The following is a 25,855-nucleotide window of genomic DNA, read 5'->3' on the forward strand; positions in this document are numbered from 1 at the left end:
AGGTCTTCCCCCCGCTTCAGGGTCATCAGAAAGCAGGGGTGGGGGGAGGGAAATGTCTGCTGGGAACTCTGTTATTCCCTATGGAGATTTATTCCCATAGAAAATCATGGAGAATTGATCTGCGGATATCTGGAGCTGGGGGGGGGGGGGCTGTTGCTTGAGGTAGAGGCACCAAATTTTCAGTATAGCATCTAGTGCCTCTCCCCAAAATACCCCCAAGTTTTAAAAAGATTGGACTAGGGGGTCCAATTCTATGAGCACCAAAAGAAGGTGCCCCTATCCTTCATTATTTCCTATGGAAGGAAGGAATTGAAAAGGTGTGCTGTCCCTTTAAATGTGATGGCCAGAACTCCCTTTGGAGTTCAATTATGCTTGTCACAGCCTTGATCTTGTCTCCACCTCTAATGTCTCCTGGCTCCACCCCCAAAGTCCCCAGATATTTCTTGAATTGGACTTGGCAACCCTATTGCAGTAGCATCTTTCTAACCCATCCCACCCCCCTTTGCTATGCCATTTTATGGCTCTGGAATCTTGCCTTGTAGTCTTGTTCACACTGGAACCTCCCCCCCCCCCCTCTTTTACTGCTCTTGTGTTTTTAGCCATAGTCTCTCCCCCCCTTCCCCCCTCTCTTTCCTCTTTAGCCATAGTCTAACAGACATTTCACAGGCAAAGCTAGCATGGGGAACACCGTAGAAAAGTCCTTCCTGCAGAAATTGTGCGTGCATTGTGACTCAGAGCAGGAGTCACGAAAAAACACCAACTCCATTTTCATACGAGAGCTCCATGCATGATAATGGAAAATGAATGCGAGATCAGTCCAGCACAATGGTAGTCAAGGCCAAAGGCTAAAGAATTCATCACATCAGATTTTTTTTTTTAGAGCACAACCATACCTATAATGTGTACAGGATACAAATTATTCAGATCTGCGCAGATGGTAGGCTGTCAGTATATGGATGGGACATGCCTAATACGGGAAATAGGCGGCATTACCAATGGCAGAGCCCTGTGTGTAACATGATAGTGAGCCATAAATATTGCATTCTGGAGACTGACAGTGCAATCCTCAGCAGACTGTGACATCTTCCTGGTGGGGAGGAGCAGGTCAGGGACATCTAATAATCTTGTCCTGGCGAGCTGCAATTGTTGGTTTAATCAGGGTTTCCAACAGAGCAGTCCTCAAGTTGTGCCAGCAAGGAATGCTGTTGCAGTGAAATCATGTCTCCCAGCCCTAACTCAAATCCTTCTTTCAGCCACAGTTCCCTCTGGCCCCTTGCTTCCTGCTTCTCCATGCTAACTTCCATCCTGCTGTCCATCCTGTTGTCCTCAGAACAATCTGTCTTCCGTTCCCACCATCAGTGGAATGCCTTTTGGGCTTCCCACCTGCTCCTCCTCTCCTGGATTGGCTGCCTTATAAGTGCATCACCTCACCTGTAATTGGAGCGATAGTTTTAGGGTTGCCAAGTCCAATTAAAGAAAAATCTGGGGACTTTGGGGGCGGAGCCAGGAGACTTTGGGGGTGGAGCCAGGAGACACTGGGGGTGGAGCCAGGAACAAGGGTGTGACAAGCATAATTGAACTCCAAGGGAGTTCTGGCCATCACATTTAAAGGGGCAGCACACCTTTTCAAATGCCTTTCTTCCATAGGAAATAATTAAGGATAGGGGCACCATCTTTCGGGGCTCATAGAATTGGACCCTCTGGTCCAATCGTTTTGAAACTTGGGGGGAATTTTGGGGAGAGGCACTAGATGCTATACTAAAAATCTGGTGCCTCTACCTCAAAAAATAGCCCCCCCAGGGCCCCCAATACCCACGGATCAATTCCCTATTATTCCCTATGGGAATCATTCTCCATAGGGAATAATAGAGTGCCCAGTAGACATTTCCCTCCCCCCCACACTTTCTAAAGGGAGGGAGGGCCTCCATACCAGGGAATCCCCCTCCCTCTCTCACACACACACAAATACTTACTTGGTCTTCTTCCGGAGAACTGTGCCTGCTGAGAAAACGAAAGCAAAGAAGGGAGGGGCCGTTCTCCGAAGCCCTTCCTGTTTCCTCCTTCCTGCCCAGCCTTAAAGGGACAGGGATTTTACAAACTGCTCAGGAGCTCTACAACAGGAGCTCTATAGGTATGTTCTCCACCCCCCCACCCCCCACCCCCCCGCTTCTCAATTTTTGAAGACCGGGAGATTAAGCTGGGAACCCAGAAGTCTCCCGCTAAAGCGGGGGGATTGGGAACCCTAGATAGTTTCGAAGGAACTGTCAGCAATGGCAGAATCTCCCGAGGGGTCAACATTAACCTTGTGAGCTCTTGGAGGATTGGCTACATCAGGGGTGTGTGGCCTAATATGCAAAGGAGCTCCTGCTAAAATTCCACCCCAGACTACTCCCAAGGCTGTGACAAAGTGACCTTCTAAACCCATGCACTTCAATGGACTTACAAGGGTCTAACTCTGCTTAGATGGCACTGAAAGACTGTCCATGCCCTAGGGCAAACTAGTGCAAGGCACAATGCATGTTGGATGTCCAGCAGAGGCACAGCCTATGTAATTTTCTTGCAGATGAGTACAAGGGACAGTTGAAGTGCTGGAATTTGCATGCTATCTTGAGCATCACTTCATACTGCTCCTCTTTCAAAAGTTTTTTCTGTAGTACCAGCAAGAAGGGAAGCAGGGTATGCCCTGGTTATTTGTTGGATTGGAGACCACCAAGGAGGTCCAGGTTTGCTATGCAAAGGTAAACCACCTCTTCACTGAGCGCTTCGTTTGGTGGCAGAAAGTGTTGTCAAGTCACAGCCCACTTAGGGGGGCCTCATAGAGTTTTTAAGGCAAGAGATATTCTGAAGAGGCTTGCCATTGCTTTCCTCTTCGTAGCGATCCTGAACTTCCTTGGAGGTCTCCCATCCAAGTACTAACCCGGGCTGACTCTGCTTAGCTTCCAGCATCTGAGGAGACTGGGCTAGCCTGGACCATCCAGGTAAGAATGGCACATAAATACGTCAAAGGATGCAAACTAATTTTTAAATCACTAACAAGTCAATGTAAACTTATGTGAAATTCCCAAGTTTCCAGATGTGTGTGTATTGTCTGAGATTATCCCACAGACTAGACGTAAGAAAATGTGCCCTATTGCCTGCTGCAATAGTGGGCAACTTTTTCAGGACTAGCTCTAGTCTTTTCTGTATATGGCTCAAAGTCCTGACAAAAGATCATATTGGGTCACTTAGATATGAGGCTTGTTTCCATTGTCCTGGACGGGCGCTATACAAAGCTGCCTTCAAAGTTCCTGAGAAATTATTTTATGCCAGAAGAGAGATGATGTCATAAAAAAGAGAGTTCTGGACAGGAAGACGTTTGTAGCTTATCTTGCAATGGACCAGATAACCACGGTGCTTCCCATGTAATAGGCAACTTGTTTCTTACTGAGCATGAGAGAGGACGGGAAGCAGCTTGGATGTTGCAGCACTTGGAGCATGAGAGGAAGCCCTTAACACTGGGGTGGCCAAAATTGCTTAACGTAATAGCCACATAGAATAAACAGCAGATGTTTGAGAGCAATAAGACAGGAAGGAAGGAAGGAAGGAAGGAAGGAAGGAAGGAAGGAAGGAAGGAAGGAAGGAAGGAAGGAAGGAAGGAAGGAAGGAAGGAAGGAAGGAAGGAAAACATGGGGGAGGAGGGAGGGAGAAGTAGAAAGAAAGCAACTTTAACTTTAAATGTATTCTCCAAGATGCTGGCTGGTTTGGCATGGATAAGTGATTTAAAGAGAGAAATGCTTTCTCCAAGCCAGCCGATTGGGCTTTGGGAGCTTCAAGAGCCATACTGTGTGTGTTGAAGAGCCACATATGGCTCCTGAGCCACAGTTTGGCCACCTCTGCCCTGACATGTGCCACTTGGACAGTCAGTGGCCATTGATGTAAGCAGAGGCAGTGGAGGGGACAGACAGAAAATGGGCCAATTTTTAATTACCCCACTAGCAGGTCACTGTGGCCCCTGAAGTCCCTATCCTATCAGGTGTCACATTTAAAACATGTGGCTTGGAGCTGCATGTGGTGGGTCTAGCTGCTGATTTTTAGATATGCAGCCAAATCTTCTGTGTCCATGCAAAATCCAACAGAAGAAGCTGCACATTTCCACAAGGACATCTTTTGTGATTTCCCTTTAACCAGAACTTGGGTTTATCTCAATTTTTGTTTCTGGATGTAGAGTCACCTCCAACTCCTAAGATAGACATCAACCCTAAAGATGTCCAAGAAGGGTGGACCACAGTGACCTGCTCTGTACCGTATCATTGCCCTGAAGAACCTCTAAGACTGACTATCAGCGGGTTAGAAGAATCTCGTTTGTCTACGCAAAGAACCACTGTCATTGGGTATGGCTCAAGACTTCCATCAAAATCAAGAACCGCTATAAATAATGGAATGATCCAAACAGTCGTGGGTTTTCAAGTGACTGGGAAGGACCATGGGAAGTCTCTCGTCTGCTCCCTGAAAAGACAGAATGGGACAGAAATATCCCAGAGGACCATGAAACTGGATGTGAAATGTGAGTTCTGTGTAAGCAGGAAGGATCTGGGCACTGTAGGTGGGGAGAGACCATGAAAAGAAGACATTTCCTGACTTGAACAAAATATACACCTAATCTGATCAGCCACTATACTAATTGTGAAAGCTGGGTGCAGTAGTGTGCCATAGAACAACAAGGATATTTTTAATTTAATTCAAACACAAAGTAGATTGCTGGGATAGTAAACATTGCTTTAGGTATAAGCAAATAAAGTATATTTTCTTGGCTACTTTCTTATTTTGGACATCTTGAGTAGTACAAAAAACACAACTTCATTGTACAGAATGCATTAAGGAAATGATGTTAATATGAAGGAGGTTTTTTTTTTTTTAAATTGTAGTGATTTCTTTTTGTTTCTAAGGTCACAGTTGTCTCCAAATTTTGGAATTGAAATCAGGAAATACCAAATTATAGCATAGGCCTACACCCATTTTCCTAGGGTTGCCAGGTCCAATTCAAGAAATATCAGGGGACTTTGGGGGTGGAGCCAGGAGCAAGGTTGTGACAAGCATAATTGAACTCCAAAGAGAGTTCTGGCCATCAGATTTAAAGGGACAGCACCCCTTTTAAATGCCTTCGCTCCATTGTCCAATGTTTTTGAGGGTTTGAGGGGAGAGGCATTGGATGCTATGCTGCCAATTTGGTGCCTCTGCCTCAAAAAACAGTCCCCCCAGAGCCCCAGATAACTGCAGTCAATTTTCCATTATACCCTATGGGAATTGGTCCCCATAGGGAATAATGGAGTGTCCAGCAGACATTTCCCTTCCCTCCTGCTTTCTGATGACCCTGAAGCGGGGGAGGGCCTCCAAAGCGGAGGATCCTCTGCCCCCAACTAGGGATTGGCAACCCTAGATTTCCCTTTTGTTTCGTGGTAGCACAATCAATTTTTAATCAAGATGGGCTTTAAAAGGGAAAGGGGGGAGAGGAGAATGTTGAAAGAGATATCTTACACTTGAATGCAACACATCCCTGGGTGTGTGTTTCTGTGTATGGAATGCCCACCGAATATACGTGAATGCATCGACTGTATCATTAGAAGGTCCTTGCAGCTTGAGAGTAACAACTGAGCTTTTGCGATAGTTTCTGTTGCTAATTTTCCTTTGGGCTGGATCTGACATAAATGGGACTTTGTGGGGCCAGGCCATGCCAGGTAGTGGAGATATAAACTTTATAGAGGATACAGAGAAACACAAATATATTATTATTATTTACTTAAAATGCAAACACGCTTAAAACTCTGGCAATGTTTTAAAATGGAAAGGTGAGGGAATAGTGAGATTTAGCAATGCAATTTTAAAAATAAAACATCAAGAAAAAAGCACAAGGAGCACAGCAGAAACTAAAAATATAAACCAAAAATGTTAAATGCTCCATGTCTTAACGCATGGGCCTGATGGGCACTTGCCCGTGGGCCCCATGATCATAGGGGCCCCATACTGATCTGGGTATGATGCAGTACTAATAACCGGGTATTGATAGTTTGTGAATATATGAATGGATAAGCTTTTTATTTGTGCAAGTTGAGAAAATGTTGAATGTAGTCTTGTAGATCCTTTGTATAGGTCGACCATTTATCAACCTTTTACATTTTTATTCCTGTGAGTAGTTGTCGTAGGGGCCCAGTACACTGCTTTGCCCGGGGTCCATAATGCTGTTAAGATGGCTCTGCTCTGGGCTTAGGAAAACATGAAATGGCTGGGCATTACTAGCTTCTCCCCTGCCCCTAGGTCTACTCCGAGGCTGTATTCATTACAACGATTCTGACGGTAGCTGGAGTGGAATTCTAGCAGGAGCTCCTTTGCATATTAGGCTGCATCCCACTAATGTAGCCAATCCTCCAAGAGCTTACAAAAAAGAGCCTTGTAAGTTCTTGGAGGATTGGCTACATCAGGGGGGGTGTGGCCTAATATGCAAAGGAGCTCCTGTTAGAATTCCACCCCTAAGCAAAAATGGATCAATCTGGACATCTTTGAACCAAACTTGATGGAGGCTGCATTTCATGGACAATATTGGCAGAGGTCTAATGTCACAGGTGTACTCTGGAGCATGTACCTTGTTGTCTCTTAAAGGAAGGGGGTAGAATGGAGAATGAAATGATTTGAAAGCTTTCTGTCTTTGTTTCTAGCTCACCTACACCACCTATCAGCCCCTGCTACCTCTGGAGCTAAACCCACAACAGTGAGTGGTAAGCGTATCAATGTATATAGAACTGAGTGAGTGAGTTAGAGAATTAGATGGGGAATAACTTAGGGTCAAAGAGTTGCTAACTTTATATGGGGAAATTCCTGGACATTTAGGGAGAAGAACCTGAGGAGGGTACTATTTTGGGAGGAACCTCCACTGGGATTCTGCGTGGTCTTGTCAAATGGTTTTGCCATAGAGGGTTAAAGTTTTCCTGTGTGTCCTGAAATGCTGCATTTTCTGTCTCATAGGCCGTTATCTCTCTTTCCTCCTTCCGTGTCCTCCCTCTCTCCCTTTCCCATGTGGTATCCATAGTAACACACCTGTTTAGTCTTTAACATGGCAGTAACAAATATGTATTGAAAGTTGCAACCTTGGGTGGAAAGTTCCATTCTAAGAATGGTTTGAGAAAATAGTTGGTGTATTTTGTGTATGCTGAAGAAGGGGGGGGGCGATTGCTTAGTAGTTTACCCTATATTATTGAGAGATCCTCTGGGTCACCCCAGATCTGACTCAGAAAGAATATCTGTACTTGCTAACCTGGATTCTACAATAAAAGGAACTTTATAAAGAATAAAAGACTTTTTATTTGAGAACCAGGAGGGGACTGACAGGTCCCCAGGCCCCACTTGGAGTTTCAGCATGGAGACATCCACACGATAAGGTGGAACCAAAAGTAGTAGTTCTTTATTCACGGTCATCCGACCAGCTTAATACAAACAAAAACAAAATCATAAAAACAAACCCATCACCTCTTACACAAAGGAACCAAAAAAAAAATACCTTGAATAAATAATGAAGACCAAATATCACAATTCCATTCAGTGTCTATTTTCACATAATCCATAAAGTCCAATATATAAAGTTAAATTCATAAGACTAATGGATAGATCCAATATACAGCCAGTAACAATTAATTTCCAAAGTCTTTTAAAGGGCAGACATCTTCTCCTAAGCTCTGTGGAGTGAAATGAAAGTGCTTGTGCAAGTCCTTTATAAATTTAATGAAGTACTTTCTTGAAGACTTTTCCTTATCTCTTCTCTCTGAGTTAACAACTACCCACTTGAAACAGTAAGTAGCAAATACATGTCTGAGGGTGTTTTATTTTGTGATTTCGATACTGGGAAATCTTTCTGGGTATGTGAGCTAATATGTCTTTCTGTCTTCCTTTGCAGAAGGACCACAATCTTCTCCACCTCTTCCCTCCACTCCTGAAGGTGTATCATCCCGCTTGCTTTCAAGATCCTGTCCCTTTTCTCTGTCTGAATTGCCCCCATCACAGGCCCCCAAACCTCTGCCATCTTCTCAGACACCCTGTGATGGCAGAACCCTGTGGGAGGAATTCAGTTTCCTCAGTGAATCACAGAACCGGGCTGTAAAGTCCAGTAAGTGTTACCTATACAGCAGATGCCATCTTTGTTTCAATACTGATCGTTAAACATTTGCATAGTGCTTCAGAAGGTTCAGGTTGTTTCACATCTTAGTCTCAGTAAGCGTTATCATAACCCTGTAGAGTACGTCTATCTTAGGTCTCCCATTTACCCATCAGAAGTAGGGAATTACTGCTCTCAGTTTCCCACTCGTGAGGTTTCAAGGAATCAAAGGAAAAAAAATGTCGGAGCCTTCACTGTGGGCTCTTTAATGAACGTTATTCTAATTGTTCTCTATTTAAAATCAGTTTCATAAGAAAAAATAGTGTTTGAAAAACTGTTCATCATTTCAACAGTGGTATCTTGGTGGAGACAATCCATAGTGTCTTTATACTGGTTTCCTTGTTACTGAGGATTTCCTTATCTTGTTTTCAAACTAGGGCCAGGCCTGGCTGCACATTACATGACAACCCACATCATGGATAATTCTGGGGATGTGTGCTCAGATCTCCTGATGCCTGGCCTTAAAAAGCAGCAAGTGGGGCAATTTGGATCAGGGGGAAGCACTGGGGCAGCAGTGAGGGGAGACTAATTCTTTCCTCTGAGTTATTTTCCAGGTTAAAATATTTCACACTCAGGGCTTTTTTTTTTTAGCAGGAATGTACAGGAACACAGTTCTGGCTGGCTTGGCATCATGGGGTGTGGCCTAGTATGCAAATGAGTTCCTGCTGGGCTTTTTCTATCAAAAAAGCCCTGCTTACACTCAATGTTCCCTTTAAGCTGTGGAGTTCTGTGAGCAAAAATTCTATTTTATAAGCTATTGGCATTACAGTTGTGAGCTACTGTATAAATTAGTTTTTTCTGGGGCCATCCTTCCTGAGCGAAGACAAAAATATGTGAGCTGGAGGCTAAAAAACTGTGAGCTAGCTCACACTAACTCAGCTTAGAGGGAACACTGCTCACACTTGTTATTAATCTAGTCATGTATGTGAGGGGGTGGTTGTAGGGGGAGGTCATGGATTTATAATAAAGCTTTTTTTTTGTGAAAGGATTATTAGGAGCCTGAAGGTATTATGACTGGGCAGCTTGCAAGAAGGTGCCAATCTGGATGCTTTAGAACAGTGGTCCCCAACCTTTTTGGCACCAGAGACCAGTTTCATGGAAGACAATTTTTCATGGACCGGGGGGGGTGGGGGCAATGGTATCCGGATGATACAAGACCCCTGCTTTAGAACCTTGAAGTACACCTTGGAAAGTTTGATTATGGTATCCCTGGGTGACATGTCATTTGGCTCTGAATATCCCCATTTCTTTTTTCTTTTGTCAGAAACCCAGTTTATCCGTAGCTGCAAAGACTTAACATCTGCAGTGGTCCACCTCACCGAAAAGTTCCGGAAAGCATTGCTTCAAATAAGGCAGAGGGCTCACAGGGTTCCCAGCAAGAAAAAGAAGCCGTAGAGGAGAAAGCCAGATTTCAACCCCCTTTCCTCATCAGCTTTGATTCTTTGGCATGGTTGCCCAGTCTTCTTTCAAGGGTGACTTCTCATGAACACTGAAGTTTTAGAAGAAATATTATTCATCAAATCAAATTAATTAAGTAATTAAATATCTTCTTCAGAAATTTAATATTCTTTTCTTCTGTGAGGCTACCAGTTATCTGATAGGGAGCAATGGCTCAGCAAACAATGATTCACTTGGAAAAAATGATCCCCCTACCTCTATGGAATGGTTTCCCTGCTGCTATGCTGAATAAAGAAGACCTTGAATAAGAATGCATAGGAATAGACACCCAAGACATACAGACATCCCAAGATGCCTCTGCTCCTTTTTCTAGCAGGAGCTCCTCTGTATATTAGGCCACACCTCTTTGAAGTAGCCAATTATCTTGGAGTTTACAGTAGGCCCTGTACTAAGAGCCCACTAAGCTCTTGGAGGATTGGCTACATCAGGGGGGCATGGCCTAATATGCAGCGGAGCTCCTGCTAGAAAAAGAGCTCTGTGTGTATGCTCTTGGGAGCAATGATGCCAACAGTCCCTAGAGTAGTGGTTCCCAATCTTTTTTGCCATGGTGACCCTTTAGTCCAAATTTGCTCAGCATGGTGACCCACCAGTCCAAATGTACTTGGTATAGTGACCCAATAAAAAAACAATAACAACAAAGCATGCACAAAGCAATAAAACAGGAAAAGTTTGAGCCCTTCTTTCAAGGCATCGCAACACACCTTTGTATTGGGACCTACAGGCTGGGAAAGGCTATCCTAGAGCACTTCTGGATATGGTCAGACAGTGCAATTGTATGTAGCATTACACCTCACTGAGCCTTTTGACTTCAGTGGATGCTAAAGGGTGTAATTCTGTTTCGGGTTTCTCTGTAAATGGTTCAGGAAGGTTAAAGAGAAAAGGAAGCACTAAATAAAATGAAATAGAAAAGAATGTCAGTCCTTTTGGCTTGCCTCTACCTATGACTCCAGATCTGGATCCAGTTCTGACATATATCGTCCTGCCATATCGCTTTACAAAATCCTGGGCAGGCATACTTGCAGGTTTCATCAGCATATGCAGATTTTGCAAAGTAAAACCAGCTGCATTACCACTCTGCTAGCCACTAGATGGAAGAATGGGTTTGAGTCATACTGGTTAGTCATGCCCAGAAGACACCTAAGGCCTATTGCTAACCGTGCTTTTGCCTTGCTCAGAGGAAGGGATGCAAATCTGCAAAAGCTCCTCCAACTTTGGTGCTGGCTCTGGAAAGCCCGTCGACTCCACAGAAGGGATCAGAGCAAACACAACAGTAGCAGACCTATGTCTATGAAATCAAGTCTGTCCCTGGTTTCAGAGGGGAGCTGTGTTGGTCTGCAGCAGAACAGCTAGTTTTGAGTCAAGCTGGATGTGGTGGAAAAATTTGGAGTTGGCTCCTTTATGAAAGCACTCATATCATACATTGTTTGAAACACTTAACGTCACTTGTTGCCTATAAGCTTTGTAGAAATAGCTGCCAGAAGAGAATCCAGGTCAGTAGGGTTTATCTGAGGAGGATCTCGGATAAGAAAAAAGCAAATCAGTGAAAAAGATGTTTTGCTTACCTGAAGATGGGAAACTTTAGATAGCAAAACCTTCTCCCTGGACTTTATCTGAGCCTAGCCTGAGATCTAAGGAAGATGGACATTAGTCAACATGGGAGTCCATCTGCACCAGCAGGTGGTGAGAAAAATGTCAAAGTGATATTAATAAGCAAGATATTTATCAGAGATAAGCATGTGAAAAGAGAGGGGTCTCATGAGAAGTGAAGAGCTCTTATGGTAGAAACCAACAAGATTTTTAGGGTATAAGTTTTGAAGAGTCAAAGCTTTCTTCATCAGACATGAGTCATAATGGAGATCTCTGAGCCCTTATATCGCAGCCAGGAGGTCAGAGGGGTGTTGCAAAGAAGGAACTCAGGATGCTGAAGTACCATGCACATTGTAATCAACTGGGTTAGAGGAGAGGAAAAATGCTTAGGGGGCATGAAATTAGCACCTGTAGCAAGATAAGGATCCTATGTCCCTATTCAGCCCTGGGGGATGTCCATTGTTCTGAACTTGTGAAAGAACTCCAGTTCAGGAACCTCACATTGTTTGTAACCTCCCCTTGAAGCTTCTTTCTTTGAGGACTGCCACTCTTAGGTCAGCAGTGGAATGACCTGGAAGATTAAAATTTTCTCCTGTTGTTTTTTGAGTGCTATGCTCTTAATGGCAGATATCTAACTGGAATATAAGGGCTCAGAGACCTCCATTCTGGCTCTTATCTGACAAAGAGAGCCTTGATAGCTTATACCCCAAAACTTATGTGTTGGTCTCTAAGGTGCTACTTACTGAGCTTGAATCTAACTCTGTCCCTATCATTGCAAAGGGTCAGTGGGGAGGGCAGTATAGTATGGTGTTTAGTGTTTCAGTCATGGATGAGAAAAAAATCTGGGTTCAAATCTCCCAAGAGTTATGGCGATCCCTTGGCAGGGACAATAACTTTTTCTCCCCTTAATCTACTTCACGGAGTTCCTGTGAGCATTCATGTATGCCACTTAAAGGTGGGAGCAAACAAGTGATAAATGTGGTTGGGGGGAAATAGGGCAATTGACAGCACCAAGAAACATAAGAAGAACAGGCCTACCAGCACTCCATCTAGTCAAGCATGTTGTCTCACACCTGGTTACTATGAAGCATTTACAAAAGGGCATGGAGGTCAAGGCCTTTCCTGGATGTTGCCCTTTAGCATTGGTATCCAGGGGTTTTCTGATTCTGATCATGGCAGGTGAGAACGTCACTGCTGAACCACCAACATAACCACTGAACTAAGGCAACACTTATGTTTGAGTGTGTGTGTGTAGGAATCTGAACTTCACAAGAACATAAGAGAAGCCATCTTGGATCAGGCCAATGGCTCATCCAGTACAACACACTGTGTCACACAGTGGCCAAAACCCAGGTGCCATCAGGAGGTCCACCAGTGCGGCCAGGACACTAGAAGCCCTCCCACTGTTGGCCACTCCTAAACACCAAGAATACAGAGCATCTCTGCCCCAGACAGAGTTCTATCAATACGCTGTGGCTAATAGGCACTGATGGTCCTCTGCTCCATACGTTTATCCAATCCCCTCTTGAAGTTGGCTATGCTTGTAGCCACCACCACCGCCTGTGGCAGTGAATTGAATTCCATGTGTTAATCTCCCTTTGGGTGAAGAAGTACCTTTTATCTGTTCTAACCTCACTGCTCAGCAACTTCATCCAGGTCTGTTTCCTTCCTCCCCAACCCTGTTTCAGCCAGGTTTCCAGCAGGGGAGGACACTAGGCATCTATCATATAGTGTTGTCAACCCTTGTGAAGTTCCTGGAGATGTGTGGGTGGTGCCTAGAGGGGGCAAACTTAAGGGAGGGGAGGAACCTCAGCAGAGTATAACACCAGATAATCTACCCTCCAAGGCAGCCATTTTTTCCTGAGGAACTGCTCTCTATCATCTGGAGAAACGTAGTGATTCTTGGAAATTTCCATGCTTCACTTAGTGGTTGGCCATCCTCCTCTCAATACACAGCTTGTGTCTGCCACAGTCCCTTGACATGACCTGCCTTGAGCTAGAATCCTATTGGAGCATTCCCTCTGTTAAAGAGAGCTGTGACTCTTGAAAACTTCAACCCTGGAAATTTTGTTGGACTTCAGAGGCTGCTGGGCCAGAATCTTGTTCCTCTGCTGAAAAGCTGACTTATGTAATGGGTTGGCCAAGTAGGGAGGCAAGCCTCAAAGTTGGACCTTGGGATCCCCTGGAATCACAGTGCACCCCCAGATTACAGAGATGAGTTCTTGCAGGGAAAGTAGATATTTTGGAGGATGGACTCTGTGGCATTGTACCTCATTGAGGTCCCCGACCTTCACAGAGTCCACACCCAAATCTCCAGGAGTTTCCCAACCTGGATGTGGTCACCCTATCCCTCCACTGCCCTCTGGTGGCCAGGGGAGACCTGGCAACCATAACTGAAAGCAGAGCTTTTTTGAGCAGGTACACACTGGAACGCAGCTCTGGCTGGCTTGGCATCAGGGGATGTGCCCTAATATGCAAATGATTTCCTGCTGAAAGGCAATTTAAAAAGAGAGAACTGTGCTGGAAGATCTAGTAGATGCCAGTAGCCGCAATTCCCCTCCAAAATACAGGAAATGAGACTATAAAAAAAGGAGAACAATCTGCTGACTTAGAATTATATTTACTCCAAGTGGCAGTTTCAATAGTTTCATTTCCAAACTGTGAGCAGTACTATCAAACCTATCTTTGGGGCATCGGCGTTCTGAGGTAAGGTGAGTCCCCCCGATTCTGGATGGGTTGTCTTTTCTGTTCCCAATTCTGTCCTACATTAGAATCAGCGGTAGCGAAAAGATCAAAGTTTTAGAGTTGCTTTATTGCCTCTCTGTTAGGAAATACTCTGCATTGCAGATACTTCCTTCTGGAATCCCAGTCTTCATTAGAGAAAGTTAAGTGTATCATCCTGATGGTCACAGCAAAACAAAGGAACAAACTAGCTAAAGCTGTGAAACGGAGCTGTTCAGCCAGGCTTTTGGTTAACCTGCGGGCAACCACTCATTCTGGCCCCTCCTGCCCAAATTGCCCTTATACTTGTTGGATGGTATAGAGCAGGGGTATTGAACTCATTTGTTATGAGGGCCGGATCTGACAAAAAAGCTACCTCGTTGGGCTGGGCCATATCTGGTTGGGTCGAGCCATGTCGGGCACGGCTGGGCCATGTATGTACCTATTTAAGATTAGGTAGCAGAGGTATTAATTTTATAAAGAACACAGACAAATACAAATATATATATTTTTAAAAAAACTTAAAACATGCTTCAAATGTTAGCACTCATTGGTCCTAAAGATGGTTTCTTTGGATTTCAAACTGCATGTTTGACAACCCTGGTATAGACGGCAATGGTTTCCACTGATTCTAACCAGACTATTATGATGTCTCTGCCCATCTGCCCTTCAATGCACAATGGATTATTCCTGGCAGGGCTTGAATTCAGCAGGAGCTTACAGGAGCACAGCTCCTGAACCTCCAGCCAGGATTTGCATGCAGTGGGGAGTTCTCCCAGGGCATATGCAAATGAGATATGCTACTGAACTCCTGCACCTTTTTCCCTACAAAATGTCCCCCGACTTACTGGCTTGCCATCTGTTTTAAAATTGGATTCAATTGTTTATGCTCTTATAATGTGATTTTACTGTTTATAGTTCTGTTGTGATCCTACCTGAGAATGCTTGTGGGGGAGGGCAGGGTAGAAATAAATGTGGGGAATCCTAGTAAAGTTCTGCAAGGCTCTGACGAAGCCACAAAGAAGGAAAGGTTAGTTTCCAAGATAGTAGGCAGACCATCAGATATATTCCTGAGAATCCCACTATTCTTTAAAACCCAGCTGCAAGAAGGGGAGGAACTGGGCATGTTTTGGCATCTGTTCTGAGCAAAAACAGCTGCATCCTACGGAAGATCTGGTGCTGCCAATCTCATATTGCATAGTGATCTGAGGGTCCGGGGCATACACATCCCTTAGCACAGTGCTGCAGGACTGGTTGCTACATTGTCATCTACGAGTAAGTTGGCCTATTCCTTTCCCTACATCCAGGCATTTTTGAAATCTGGGGATATGTGCTTCCTTCCACCCATAGAAAACAAAATAGCAGCCTTTCTATACACACATGCAAAAATGTGGAGAAGAGCTCATGTACCAAGCATGTGTTCTAGTGCTGAGCTATGAGCTGTCCCCATAATGAACCAACCTTTTGGGTGGGGACAGGAGAATGCATTCAACAAGAAGCCAACCTCTTAGACCAAAATACTTCAGGGACCCAACCAACCTTGAAGAAGCAGAAACAGATGGCCTGAGATCTTATGCTGCTCACTCAGTGTGGCAAAAGGGGCAGTTCCTGCAATAAATACAGGGCCTTGACATGCTGCTTCTCTTGTAGGGGGCTTGCAGAGGGCTGGCCAACAAAGGTTTGCACTCAACAGTGCCAGAGTGTTCTTGCCACAGATACAGTTAGGGTTGCCAGCTTAAGAACATAAGAGAAGCCATGTTGGATCAGGCCAATGGCCCATCCAGTCCAACACTCTGTGTCACACAGTGGCCAAAAAACCCCAGGTGCCATCAGGAGGTCCATCAGTGGGGCCAGGATGCTAGAAGTTCTCACACTGTTGCCCCCCCCCCCCCAAGCAGCAAGAATACAGAACATCACTAGCCCCAGAAAGAGAGTTCCAACAATACGCTGTGGCTAATAGCCACTGATGCACCTCTGCTGCAGATGTTGATCCAATCCCCTCTTGAAGCTGTCTGTGCTTGCAGTCACCACCACCTCCTGTGGCAGTGAATTCCATGTGTTAATCACCCTTTGGGTGAAGAAGTACTTCCTTTTATCCATTCTAACCTGACTGCTCAGCAATTTCATTGAGTGCCCACGAGTTCTCACATTGTAAGAAAGGGAGAAAAGTACTTCTTTCTCTATCTTCTCTATCCCATACATAATCTTGTAAACCTCTATCATGTCACCCCTCCGTTGATGTTTCTCCAAGCTAAAGAGTCCCAAGCGTTTCAACCTTTCTTCATAGGGAAAGTGTTCCAACCCTTTAATCATTCTAGTTGTCCTTTTCTGGACTTTTTCCTTCCACCCTGCTGCAGACACACACGTGGATCACGTGAACTTGCCTTCTACTGCATCCGACTACCAAGGTCAGTATGGCTGGAAAATTCCTGGAGATTTGGGGGATGGGGCCTGGGGAGAGTGGGGTTTGGGGATGGGAGGGACCTCAGCAGGGTTTAAAGCCATAGAATCCGCCCTGCAAAGCAGCCATGTTTATGCTTGTGTTTTCCTTCTCTTTAATGGGGTGTGAGTGTGTTTAGTAAAATGGACATTTTTCTTGGCAAAATGAACTATGGATAGGGGAATTCCTGGAGATTTGAGGGGGGAAGGTGGAGTCTTGTTGAGGAGGTATCATGTTGCAGAGTCCACCCTGCAAACCAGACATTTTCTCCAGGAAACTGAGTACTATAGACTGGAGGCTAGTTGTAAATCCAGGAGATCTCCAGATGCCATCTGGAGGCTGGCAGCCTTAGCCACAGTTAGCTCTCGCTTCTTGCTGGCAACCATCTCACACAGTGTGGCTGGGAAAAGGAATGGCTGATTCCCCTTCAGAAAGGCCACCATTTTGTACAGGAAGCCAAGAACAATTTTACAACTCTACATGACATTGGACTTTGTTTTCTACTAGGTCATACTAAATATTACAATAGTAGGCAGCCAGTAAGGTGTAGTGGTTAGAGCATTGGACTTAGGGTGACCATAATGTCTGAAGGCCAGCCAGGGACACCTGGGGGGGGGTGGGAAGGTGGAAGGTAGGGGTGCGCGCGTGCGAGGCGCGCCGCCGGAAACAGGAAGTGACATCACTTCCAGGAGTCACCTATCACTACCACCTTCCTCTTCCTATAGTGGGGAGCAGAAGCTCCAGGCTTCTTATCCACAGGATCCTGAGAAACTTTGTTCAAGCTTTGTTCAGTGACGTCACACCACCAACGGAAACAGGAAGTGACATCACTTCCTGTGACATCATTTCCCCGTGTCACCTGTCAGAAATGGGAAGTGACATCACTTCCTGTGACATCATTTCCCCCAAATGCCACTGCCGGAAACAGGAAGTGACTTCACAGCACTTCCTGTGACGTCCCCAAAAATCCCCCAAATATCACCGCCGGAAACAATTTTGTTCTCAAATCCTGTATATACTTCATCAGTATATGGGATAAGGCACTTTCTCAACTGTGCTGCATAATGCAGCCTATTTATTTTGTCCTGTTTGCTCTGTTGGCTCTATCTGCGCCACCTTCATCACTTTCGGGGTGTGGATCCCCCAGTGGGGTGGTCTCCCGACTCCCTCTGCCGGCTGTTTCTGATAGCCCTGCGCCCCCTCTTTCATTTGATATGTGTCCCGTGCGGGTGCCACCCTCCCGCCGGGAGATGCCGCAAAATGAGCCCCCTTGAGGCTTATGGCGGCAGGGCTCGGGGGAAGCGAGCTAGACTGCTGTTCTTTTGAGGGGTTATAGAGTGTTTCGAGCCCGTCCCTGTGGCATCGGTCCCATCGTTGTGGGACCCAGGGGGCCGGCGCAGCGGCACGCCGAAGCAGCCTGTCACTAATAACACAGGTCGAGATGCAGGACAGGAACCCGGAAGTGACCGACAGGCTGCTTCAGCTCATGGAGGAAAAACTCGCACCCTACTTTGTGATGATAAATATTCATCTCCTTCATCTTCTTCCTGCAGCCAGGGAAGACACTGCCTGTAAATAAGTTGGGATGTTTGCATTCAGACATCACATGAAATCATAATTAAGACCAACTCAGCTTGATAAACCGATTTCTTATCGTGGACTCAGACTAGGGTGGGAGGTTTTTTGTATTTTATATGCTCGCACACACACCTGGAAGTTATGCTGACCTCTGTGACTGACCCCTACTGAGGGCCTAGAGGATATTCAGGGAGGTGGCTGAATAAAGCCTGCCCAACCATCCCGACTGCTGGTATTCCAAGGAGGTCTCCTATCCAAGTACCTGCCAGATTTGGGCTTGCCTGGGCTATTCAGGTCAGGGTGATTCAGACAAGGTTTTGACATCTCCTCCTCCTCTTCCTCCTCCTCCCAACATTTATTGGCATAACGGCCCAAATCAGGTTTTGACATATCCTTTAACATCAGTAGGACATGGAAAAATTAGCTTGCAAATTTCCTTTCCAAGGGCATCATCTCCAAATTGTAGTAACATTACTAATTAGGGGAAGGAGTTGCATTCAGACAATAACATAGTTTTGCTCCTTCCAAACCGCTTCCCTAGACTTTATGTGCAAATGGCGTTCCTTTATTGATAAAGTCTCGAAGGACAGCAGGAACCCTAATGACTCATACCATGCTATTTTGATGTCATGTCAACTAATGTTGTAATTAGCCTTTAATAGCTAACATTGTATGTTTCCATTTCCCTATTTTATATTGGTACATGCTACACATCTGTTGATGTCTTATCACTATTGTACCTTGAACTTTATATTAATAAATATTTTCAAATTTTTTTTAAAAAATGACATAGTTTAGCAAAACCACAGCTTGATGTGATGTTGGAACTGAGCAAATGTGCTTGTTCTTTATGGGATTCAAGTCAGGTTGATTCAGACAAGGCTTTGACATATCCTCCTCCTCCTCCTCCCAACATTTATTGGCATAACAGCACAAATCAGGTTTTGACATATCCTTTAACATCAGTAGGACATGGAAAAATTAGCTTGCAAATTTCCTTTCCAAGGGCATCATCTCCAAATTGTAGTAACATTACTAATTAGGGGAAGGAGTTGCATTCAGACAAACACATAGTTTAGCAAAACCACAGCTTGATGTGACGTTGGAACTGAGCAAATGTGCTTGTTCTTTATGGGATTACATGTCTATGAATGGGGGAGGGGGAAGCTTTTGGATGCTAATGCTGGGTTGCAAGGATTTCCATATCCCCTGCCGACCAAGATCTCTGCAAATAAAAAAAAAGTCCTCCAGCGTTTAACCTCTCTCTCTTTTTAAAAATAAGACTTTTTATAACAGCAGCAAGCATGGTCTTGGTTATAAAGAATAATTTCCTCTTCTTTAATGACCAGAAGGAAGGTAATCTTAAAATGCTGGTAAACCACCATTAATTCAGAAACCCACACATCTCACCCCCACCCTAACCCTCTATTTCTAAAGCTCCCTAAGGACCCACGGTTTAAAGATAACTTTAAAGGTATCTTTAAAAAGTCTGTATACGGTAAGTCCACTAAAATGCACCAAGTGTTGTTTCCGTCCCATATGCAAACAAAGTCATGCTCAGGGGAGGGCAGGGATGGGCTTTGTAAGATCTGCTGAAAGGAGAGGAGGTCTCCTTCAAGTAAAGCTGGTTGGCCTACCTACTGGTGGGTGCCTTTGCACCTCCCAGGTGAGAACAAGAGAGGCCAAGGAAGCCAAAGCAGGTGGGACAGCAGAAGACCCACCTTATAGTGGGGGGAAGGAGGGCAAAAGATCTTGTCTGGCTGCTGGGTGAGGTGCCCATGCCCTTTGGAGTGTCCGTGCTCTGTCTCCATTTCTGCTACAGTCCAATTGGGTAAAGGAGAAGGAAGGTGCCACCACAAGCAGGAAGGAGCTGGGATCACACAGCAGGTGAGTGATGAACTTTTGTTTTCACTGGTCCAAACTGCCTGAAATGGGGGTCTCCTACCTTTTTTGTTTTTAGTGGGAAAAGAGGATAGAGCTAGGGCTGCTACCTCTGGGTTAGGACATTTATGGAGATTTGGAAGAGGAGCTTGAAGAGGGCACAGTATGTAGAGGAGAAGAACCTCGAAGGGTTATAAAGCCATAGAGCCCACCCTCCAAAGCTGCCACTTTCTCACAGAAACTGATATCTGCAGTCTGGAGATAGGGTTGCCAGGTCCCCCTGGCCACTGGCCAAAGATGGGACAGGAGAGTTGCCAGTTCCATGTTAGGTAACTTCTGCACATTTGAGGGGTGGAGCCTGGGGAGGACAGAGACCTCAGTGGAATATAATGTCATCTAGAATCCACCCTCCAAAGTACCCATTTTCTCCAGAGGAACTGGTCTCTGTAGCCTGCAGATGAGCTGTGATTATGGGACATACCCAGACCACACCTGGAAGTTGGAGATCAGTTGTAATTTTGTGAGCTCTCAAATGTTTGTGTAATCCAGGGGTGGCCAAACTTTCTTAACATAAGAGCCACATAGAATAGATGACAGATGTTCGAGAGCCGCAAAATATGAATGTCAGATCTTTGAGAGCTGCTAGGAAGGAAGGAAGGAAAAAAGATGGGGTGAGGGGTGAGGGAGAGGTAGAAAGAAAGCAATTTTAACTTTAAATGCATTGTCCAACTTGCCAGTTGGCTTGTCTTGGATAAGTGTTTTAAGGAGACAAATGCCTTCTCCAAGCCAGCTGACGGGGCAGTGGGAGCTTCAAGAGCCACATAGTATGTATGAAAGAGCCACATGTGGCTCCCAAGCCGCCCTGAGACACCTAGGTGAGAAGGGCGGGGTATAAATCTTAATATAAATAAATAAATAAATAAATAAGCCACAGTTTGGCCACCTCTGGTGCAATCTTTTCTTCTGAGGTGAAGGTTAACTTGCATTTCTTCCTGGGACTGTGTCTCTTGGTGGGTTTGGAGCAGAAGATGGGGGGAGGGGGGTATGACTTCAACCACTTCCTTAAATGTACCTTGTACATGTTTTTATATGTTTTTCTACTGTTGCTTCCCCATGCTGTTTTCTTAACATGTACCACACCCCCAGGTCCTGTTTGCCTGGTACGGAGGACATTCTGATATGTGCATTGATTATATGGTGTAGTAGTAACAGTATCAGGTTAGGATCTGGGAGACCTAGGTTCAAATCCCTGCTCTGCTATAGAATCTGGTAGATTGCCCTTGGGTGAGTCACACACTCTCATCCTAACTTGCCTCACAGGGTTGTTGTGAAGATAAAATAGAAGAGAGGAAAATGATGTAAGCAGCTATGAGTTCCAGCTGAAGAGGAAAGTGTGCTAATAAATGTGCTAATAAATATATACAGGGCTTTTTTTGTAGGGAAAGCCCAGCAGGAACTCAGGCGTATATTAGGCCACACCCTATGACATCACCATTATTTCACACAGGGACTTTTTTGGTAGAAAAAGCCCAGCAGGAACTCATTTGCATAGTTAGGTATAGTGGTTAAGTGTGCGGACTCTTATCTGGGAGAACTGGGTTTGATTCCCCACTCCTCCACTTGCACCTGCTGGAATGGCCTTGGGTCAGCCATAGCTCTGGCAGAGGTTGTCCTTGAAAGGGCAGCTGCTGTGAGAGTCCTCTCAGTTCCACCCACCTCACAGGATGTCTGTTGTGAGGGAGGAAGGTAAAGGAGATTGTGAGCCGCTCTGAGACTCTTCGGAGTGGAGGGCGGGATATAAATCCAATATCATCATCATCATCATCATCATCATCATCATCATCATCATCATCATCATCATCATCATCATCATCTTCTTCTTCTTCTTCTTCTTCTTCTTCTTCTTCTTCTTCTTCTTCTTCTTCTTCTTCTTCCTCTTCTTCTTCTTCTTCTTCTTCTTCTTCTTCTTCTTCTTCTTCTTCTTCTTCTTCTTCTTCTTCTTCTTCTTCTTCTTCTTCTTCTTCTTCTTCTTCTTCTTCTTCTTCCACACCCCCTGATTCCAAGCCAGCCAAAGCTATGTTCCCGTGCATTCCTGCTTTTAAAAAAAGCCCAGAATATATACATTGGGAAATAAATGAGATAAATCGACAAATAAGCAAATAAATAAAATGTTAGTTCAAGCCTGATACCCTCCTGGCCCGTCAGTAAGCTTGTAAAGTTTTTTTCTAAACAGGGACACTTTGTGAAAATGGCCAGTTTCCTGGACTGGCTGATAGGTGAGGTCAGAATTTCTGGATCTTTGTGAGAAGGGGAAACTGTGGCCAAGTGGTAGGCTCTTTTTTGCCCACCCATTGAGCTCCTGTTTACTTTAATGGGCCCAGTCCCTCTTTACTGCTACCATTTGCTGAGGATCTCAGTAGAGATAACCACAGTGAATGAGAGACAGATATAATCAAATTTTCTTTCCTCAGGTTTGGACCCTTCTGGAGCTCACAATGAAGACAGTGATTTGGCTGCTCTTCCTTCCAGGTAAAAATTTGTGTCAGTGGGATAGAATGTGTCTTTCTTTGGACCGTGGGAGGAATAGGAAAGAAGGATTCATCACACTATTAGACATCTCAAGAGGCAAGAAGTTGAAAATTTTCCAAGGCAGAATATAATAGGACTTACTCCCAAGCTAATGTGTACTCCTTCGAGCTATACATGCCAGTGATCTGGGAAGGGTCTGTAACCAAAATCTAAGCTTTGAAGTAATTATTTTCTGAGCATCCTAAGACAGCCTTAATAAGCCTCCGATCAGGAGGAGGGGAAGGTCCAGCAACCGTGTCTTCCTCATTCTCTTTTTTTAGGTGAATCTTTTTTCATTTTATCTCACAAGAACTGTCTCCAGTTTTGGTTTGCCCAATGTTTACATAGGTTGAGGAGAGCTAACAAAGATCCCCAAACCCATTGAGATATGCTGGTCCTTTGCTTGACTTGTTTGTTGCCATGACAATAACATTTCAGTAGGGTTGGTATGAAGATGTCACTCTGTTCCTCTATGGGAACTGATCTCTGTAGCCTTGGAGATCAGTTGTAATTCTGGGAGAAAATTTGGATTCACCTGGAGTTTGGTAACCCTACCCCAACTTTAAATAGACCAGAACACACAAAGACCCATCAAAACCAATTCAGGTATCTAAGTCTTTTATGTGTCCTGTTTGTGTTGCTGTTGCCATGGCAATGACTCCACTGTAGGGCTGGTATTGCCCTGATGGCTCCTTTGTCCTAGCTGGGCATGCCTAGCTGTTTCACAGGGTCTCGGACAAGATGGTAGGAGATTAGAACTTCCTTGGGGAGCTGTCTGGGTTCTAGCTAACTTGGAAACTTCATGGCCTCATCCAAAGACCAAGAAAAAGAAAAGAAATAACACTAAGAAGTAGCATTTTTTAAAAAAATGCTGTGAGGGATATCTCTGGGGGCTAGCCACCACCCCATACAGGATTCATCTTCCTTGTGACCATTTCAAATTCCCACCTACCCCCCTGCAGTGGGGTTCCCAGCAGGAAGTTAAAAAGAAAAATATAAACTGGATTTGGGGGGACAGGACCTGGGACCAATTGAAAAACAGAACAAAACCACCATTCAGGCCTGGGACATTGAGGTAAAAGTGACAGACACAAGATGATTTTAAAGAAAATAGTGAACGAATGAAGTTTATTTTTTTAAAAAAAACATAAACAACTTAAGACACATATTAATACTTTATGAAATGAACCCTCAGAACCTAATGCCTAACTCCATCTTCCCTCACGTCCTATTTGATTTACTATTTCAGAATCGCTGACAAGCACAACTGGAAAGATAGCAGAAACTGTCATAGAAACTCCTCCATGTGACACAGAGGGATGATAAGTCCAAAGTTCACCCCCCCCCCCCCTGGGTGTATAGAACTAACTCCTCAGGGTTCTTTGGTCCCAGCAATTTCTATGTGATATCAACATGAAGGTAGCACTTTGGGGCTTGGTTTCCTTTGCAAGAGAGAGCAAAGGAGACTTGTATGGTCTTTGTGATATTTGGTTCAAAGAGCACAGGAGAAGCTGCTTAAATTCTACGTGTGCTTCTTCCATTTCAGGTTTCCTTTGCTGGGAAAACGCATTGAAGATAAACCCTGATTCCCTGGTTACCTGGAGAGGATCCTGTGTGTTGATTCCCTGCCAGATTAGTACCTATAAGGGGGCTGCTCTCAGAGACATCTCCCTGCTTTGGTATTTTCAGCCTTTTTATGATATAAGCCAGACAGAGTACTCTGGTGACTTACTATACAACAGCTCTTCAACACCAAGAAACTACCAGACCCGATCACAGACTGCTTCTGCAAGTCGGTTTGAGTTTGTAGGGAATTTAGAGGAAAAAACCTGCAGTTTGATGATCTCTCGAGTCCGGACAGAGGACAGTGGTATCTACGGGGCAAGACTTTTTGCCTCACATTCCAGACCAGTTCAGCGCAATAAGTGGTTTCTCAATGCTACAGTTAATGTTGCTGGTAAGAATTTAGTAGAGACTTTTCTCCTTCCACTTCATCCTTTACAAAAGTTATCAAGTGATTTCGCACACAGCTCACCTCGGAGTCACGTCCCTCTTCACTGCGCAGCGTCTGGTCGGATTTCCCACCATCTGCGCCGGAGGAGCAGGAAGAGCCGCGGCTTCTGCGTCGCAAATGGAAATCGCTAAAACCCAGTTTCCGTTTGCGAGGCAGAAGCCGCGGCTCTTCCTGCTCCTCCGGCGCAGATGGTGGGAAATCCGACCAGACGCTGTGCAGTGAAGAGGGACGTGACTCCAAGGTGAGCTGTGTGCGAAATCGGTCATCCTTTCACGGGATCAATGTAATGAGATTTGAATGAGCAGTATTCTGGAATGATGCTAGGGGGAGCTAAAGAAAGAAGATTGTGGGTGAGCAGGAATGGGAAGTGGCACTTTGTGAAATGGCCAGATTGCTTCAGAAATGGGCCTTTAATTGAAGGTACTTAGCTGTGTGAAAGGCCAGTCCCTGTAGCGCTTTACTCAGAACCGGTCCAATGACTGATACCATCCAGAATATAGAAGTAATGTGGAAAGGACCTATGTCACAGATCAAAACAGAGGCACTTATGTTATACGCAGGGGTGAAATTCTAGCAGGAGTTCCTTTGCATATTAGGCCACACCCCCCTGATGTAGCCAGTCCTCCAAGAGCTTACCAAAAAAGAGCCTTGCAAGCTCTTGGAGGATCGGCTACATCAGGGGTGTGTGGCCTAGAATTCCACCCCTGGTTATGTGTGAAACCAATCAGGAAGAAAACAAAACATTTATTTTATTATACTTATATCCCCCCCAGCCCCTAATGGGCTCAGGGTGGCTAACAACAGTTAAAAGTAACATAGAGGTTAAAAACAAATATACAATAAAATCATATCATATAATTTATCCCTAAAAATTCAAGATGGCGTTGCTATTACTAAATAGCACTACATTCATTAATGTTCTTTGGCACTCTTCACTTATATTGGAGTTGGTTAAAATTGTCGATACTGTGGAATGGTGGTTGCCTCCCCTTAGATGTGAAAAGCCAGCTTAAACAGTTCTTTCTTGCAGGCCCTGCAGAACCATGGCAGGTCTTTCTGACGTTTTCAGGAAGGACATTCCACAAGGCAGGGGCTGCTGCTGAAAGGGCTCTAGCTCTAGAGGTAGACAGCTGAGCTTCTTTTGATCTGGGGATCATGAGGAGCTTTTGAGAGCTTGATCGTAGTGCTGTATGGGGCTCATAGGGGGAAAGGTGGTCCTGAAGGTAGACAGGACTCAGGCCATATAGGGCTTTAAAGGTCATGACCAGCACCTTGAAGTGAATTCGGAACACCACAGGCAACTAGTGCAGAGGCAGTGCGTTTCCATTACGTGGATCCTGGCAACTATGTAACCTCAAGTAACTAGAAGAATAGGTCATTCTGTTTACTGAGAGCTTCATTTGGTGGTGGAAACTGTCAAGTCCTTAGT

General features: G+C 44.9%; 1 protein-coding gene across 1 annotated transcript in view; it reads left to right on the forward strand.

Moving 5' to 3' along the window:
• Positions 1–25,855, forward strand: part of LOC132585785 (B-cell receptor CD22-like) — a 63,018-nt gene that overhangs the window by 33,513 nt on the left and 3,650 nt on the right. The window contains exons 3-4 of the mRNA XM_060257666.1: positions 4,205–4,554; positions 24,102–24,369. Coding sequence (XP_060113649.1) covers positions 4,205–4,554; positions 24,102–24,369 — 618 coding nt within the window. The remainder of the gene's footprint in view (positions 1–4,204; positions 4,555–24,101; positions 24,370–25,855) is intronic.

This window comes from Heteronotia binoei, chromosome 17, assembly GCF_032191835.1.
Source record: "Heteronotia binoei isolate CCM8104 ecotype False Entrance Well chromosome 17, APGP_CSIRO_Hbin_v1, whole genome shotgun sequence".
Classification (NCBI taxonomy): Eukaryota; Metazoa; Chordata; class Lepidosauria; order Squamata; family Gekkonidae; genus Heteronotia; species Heteronotia binoei.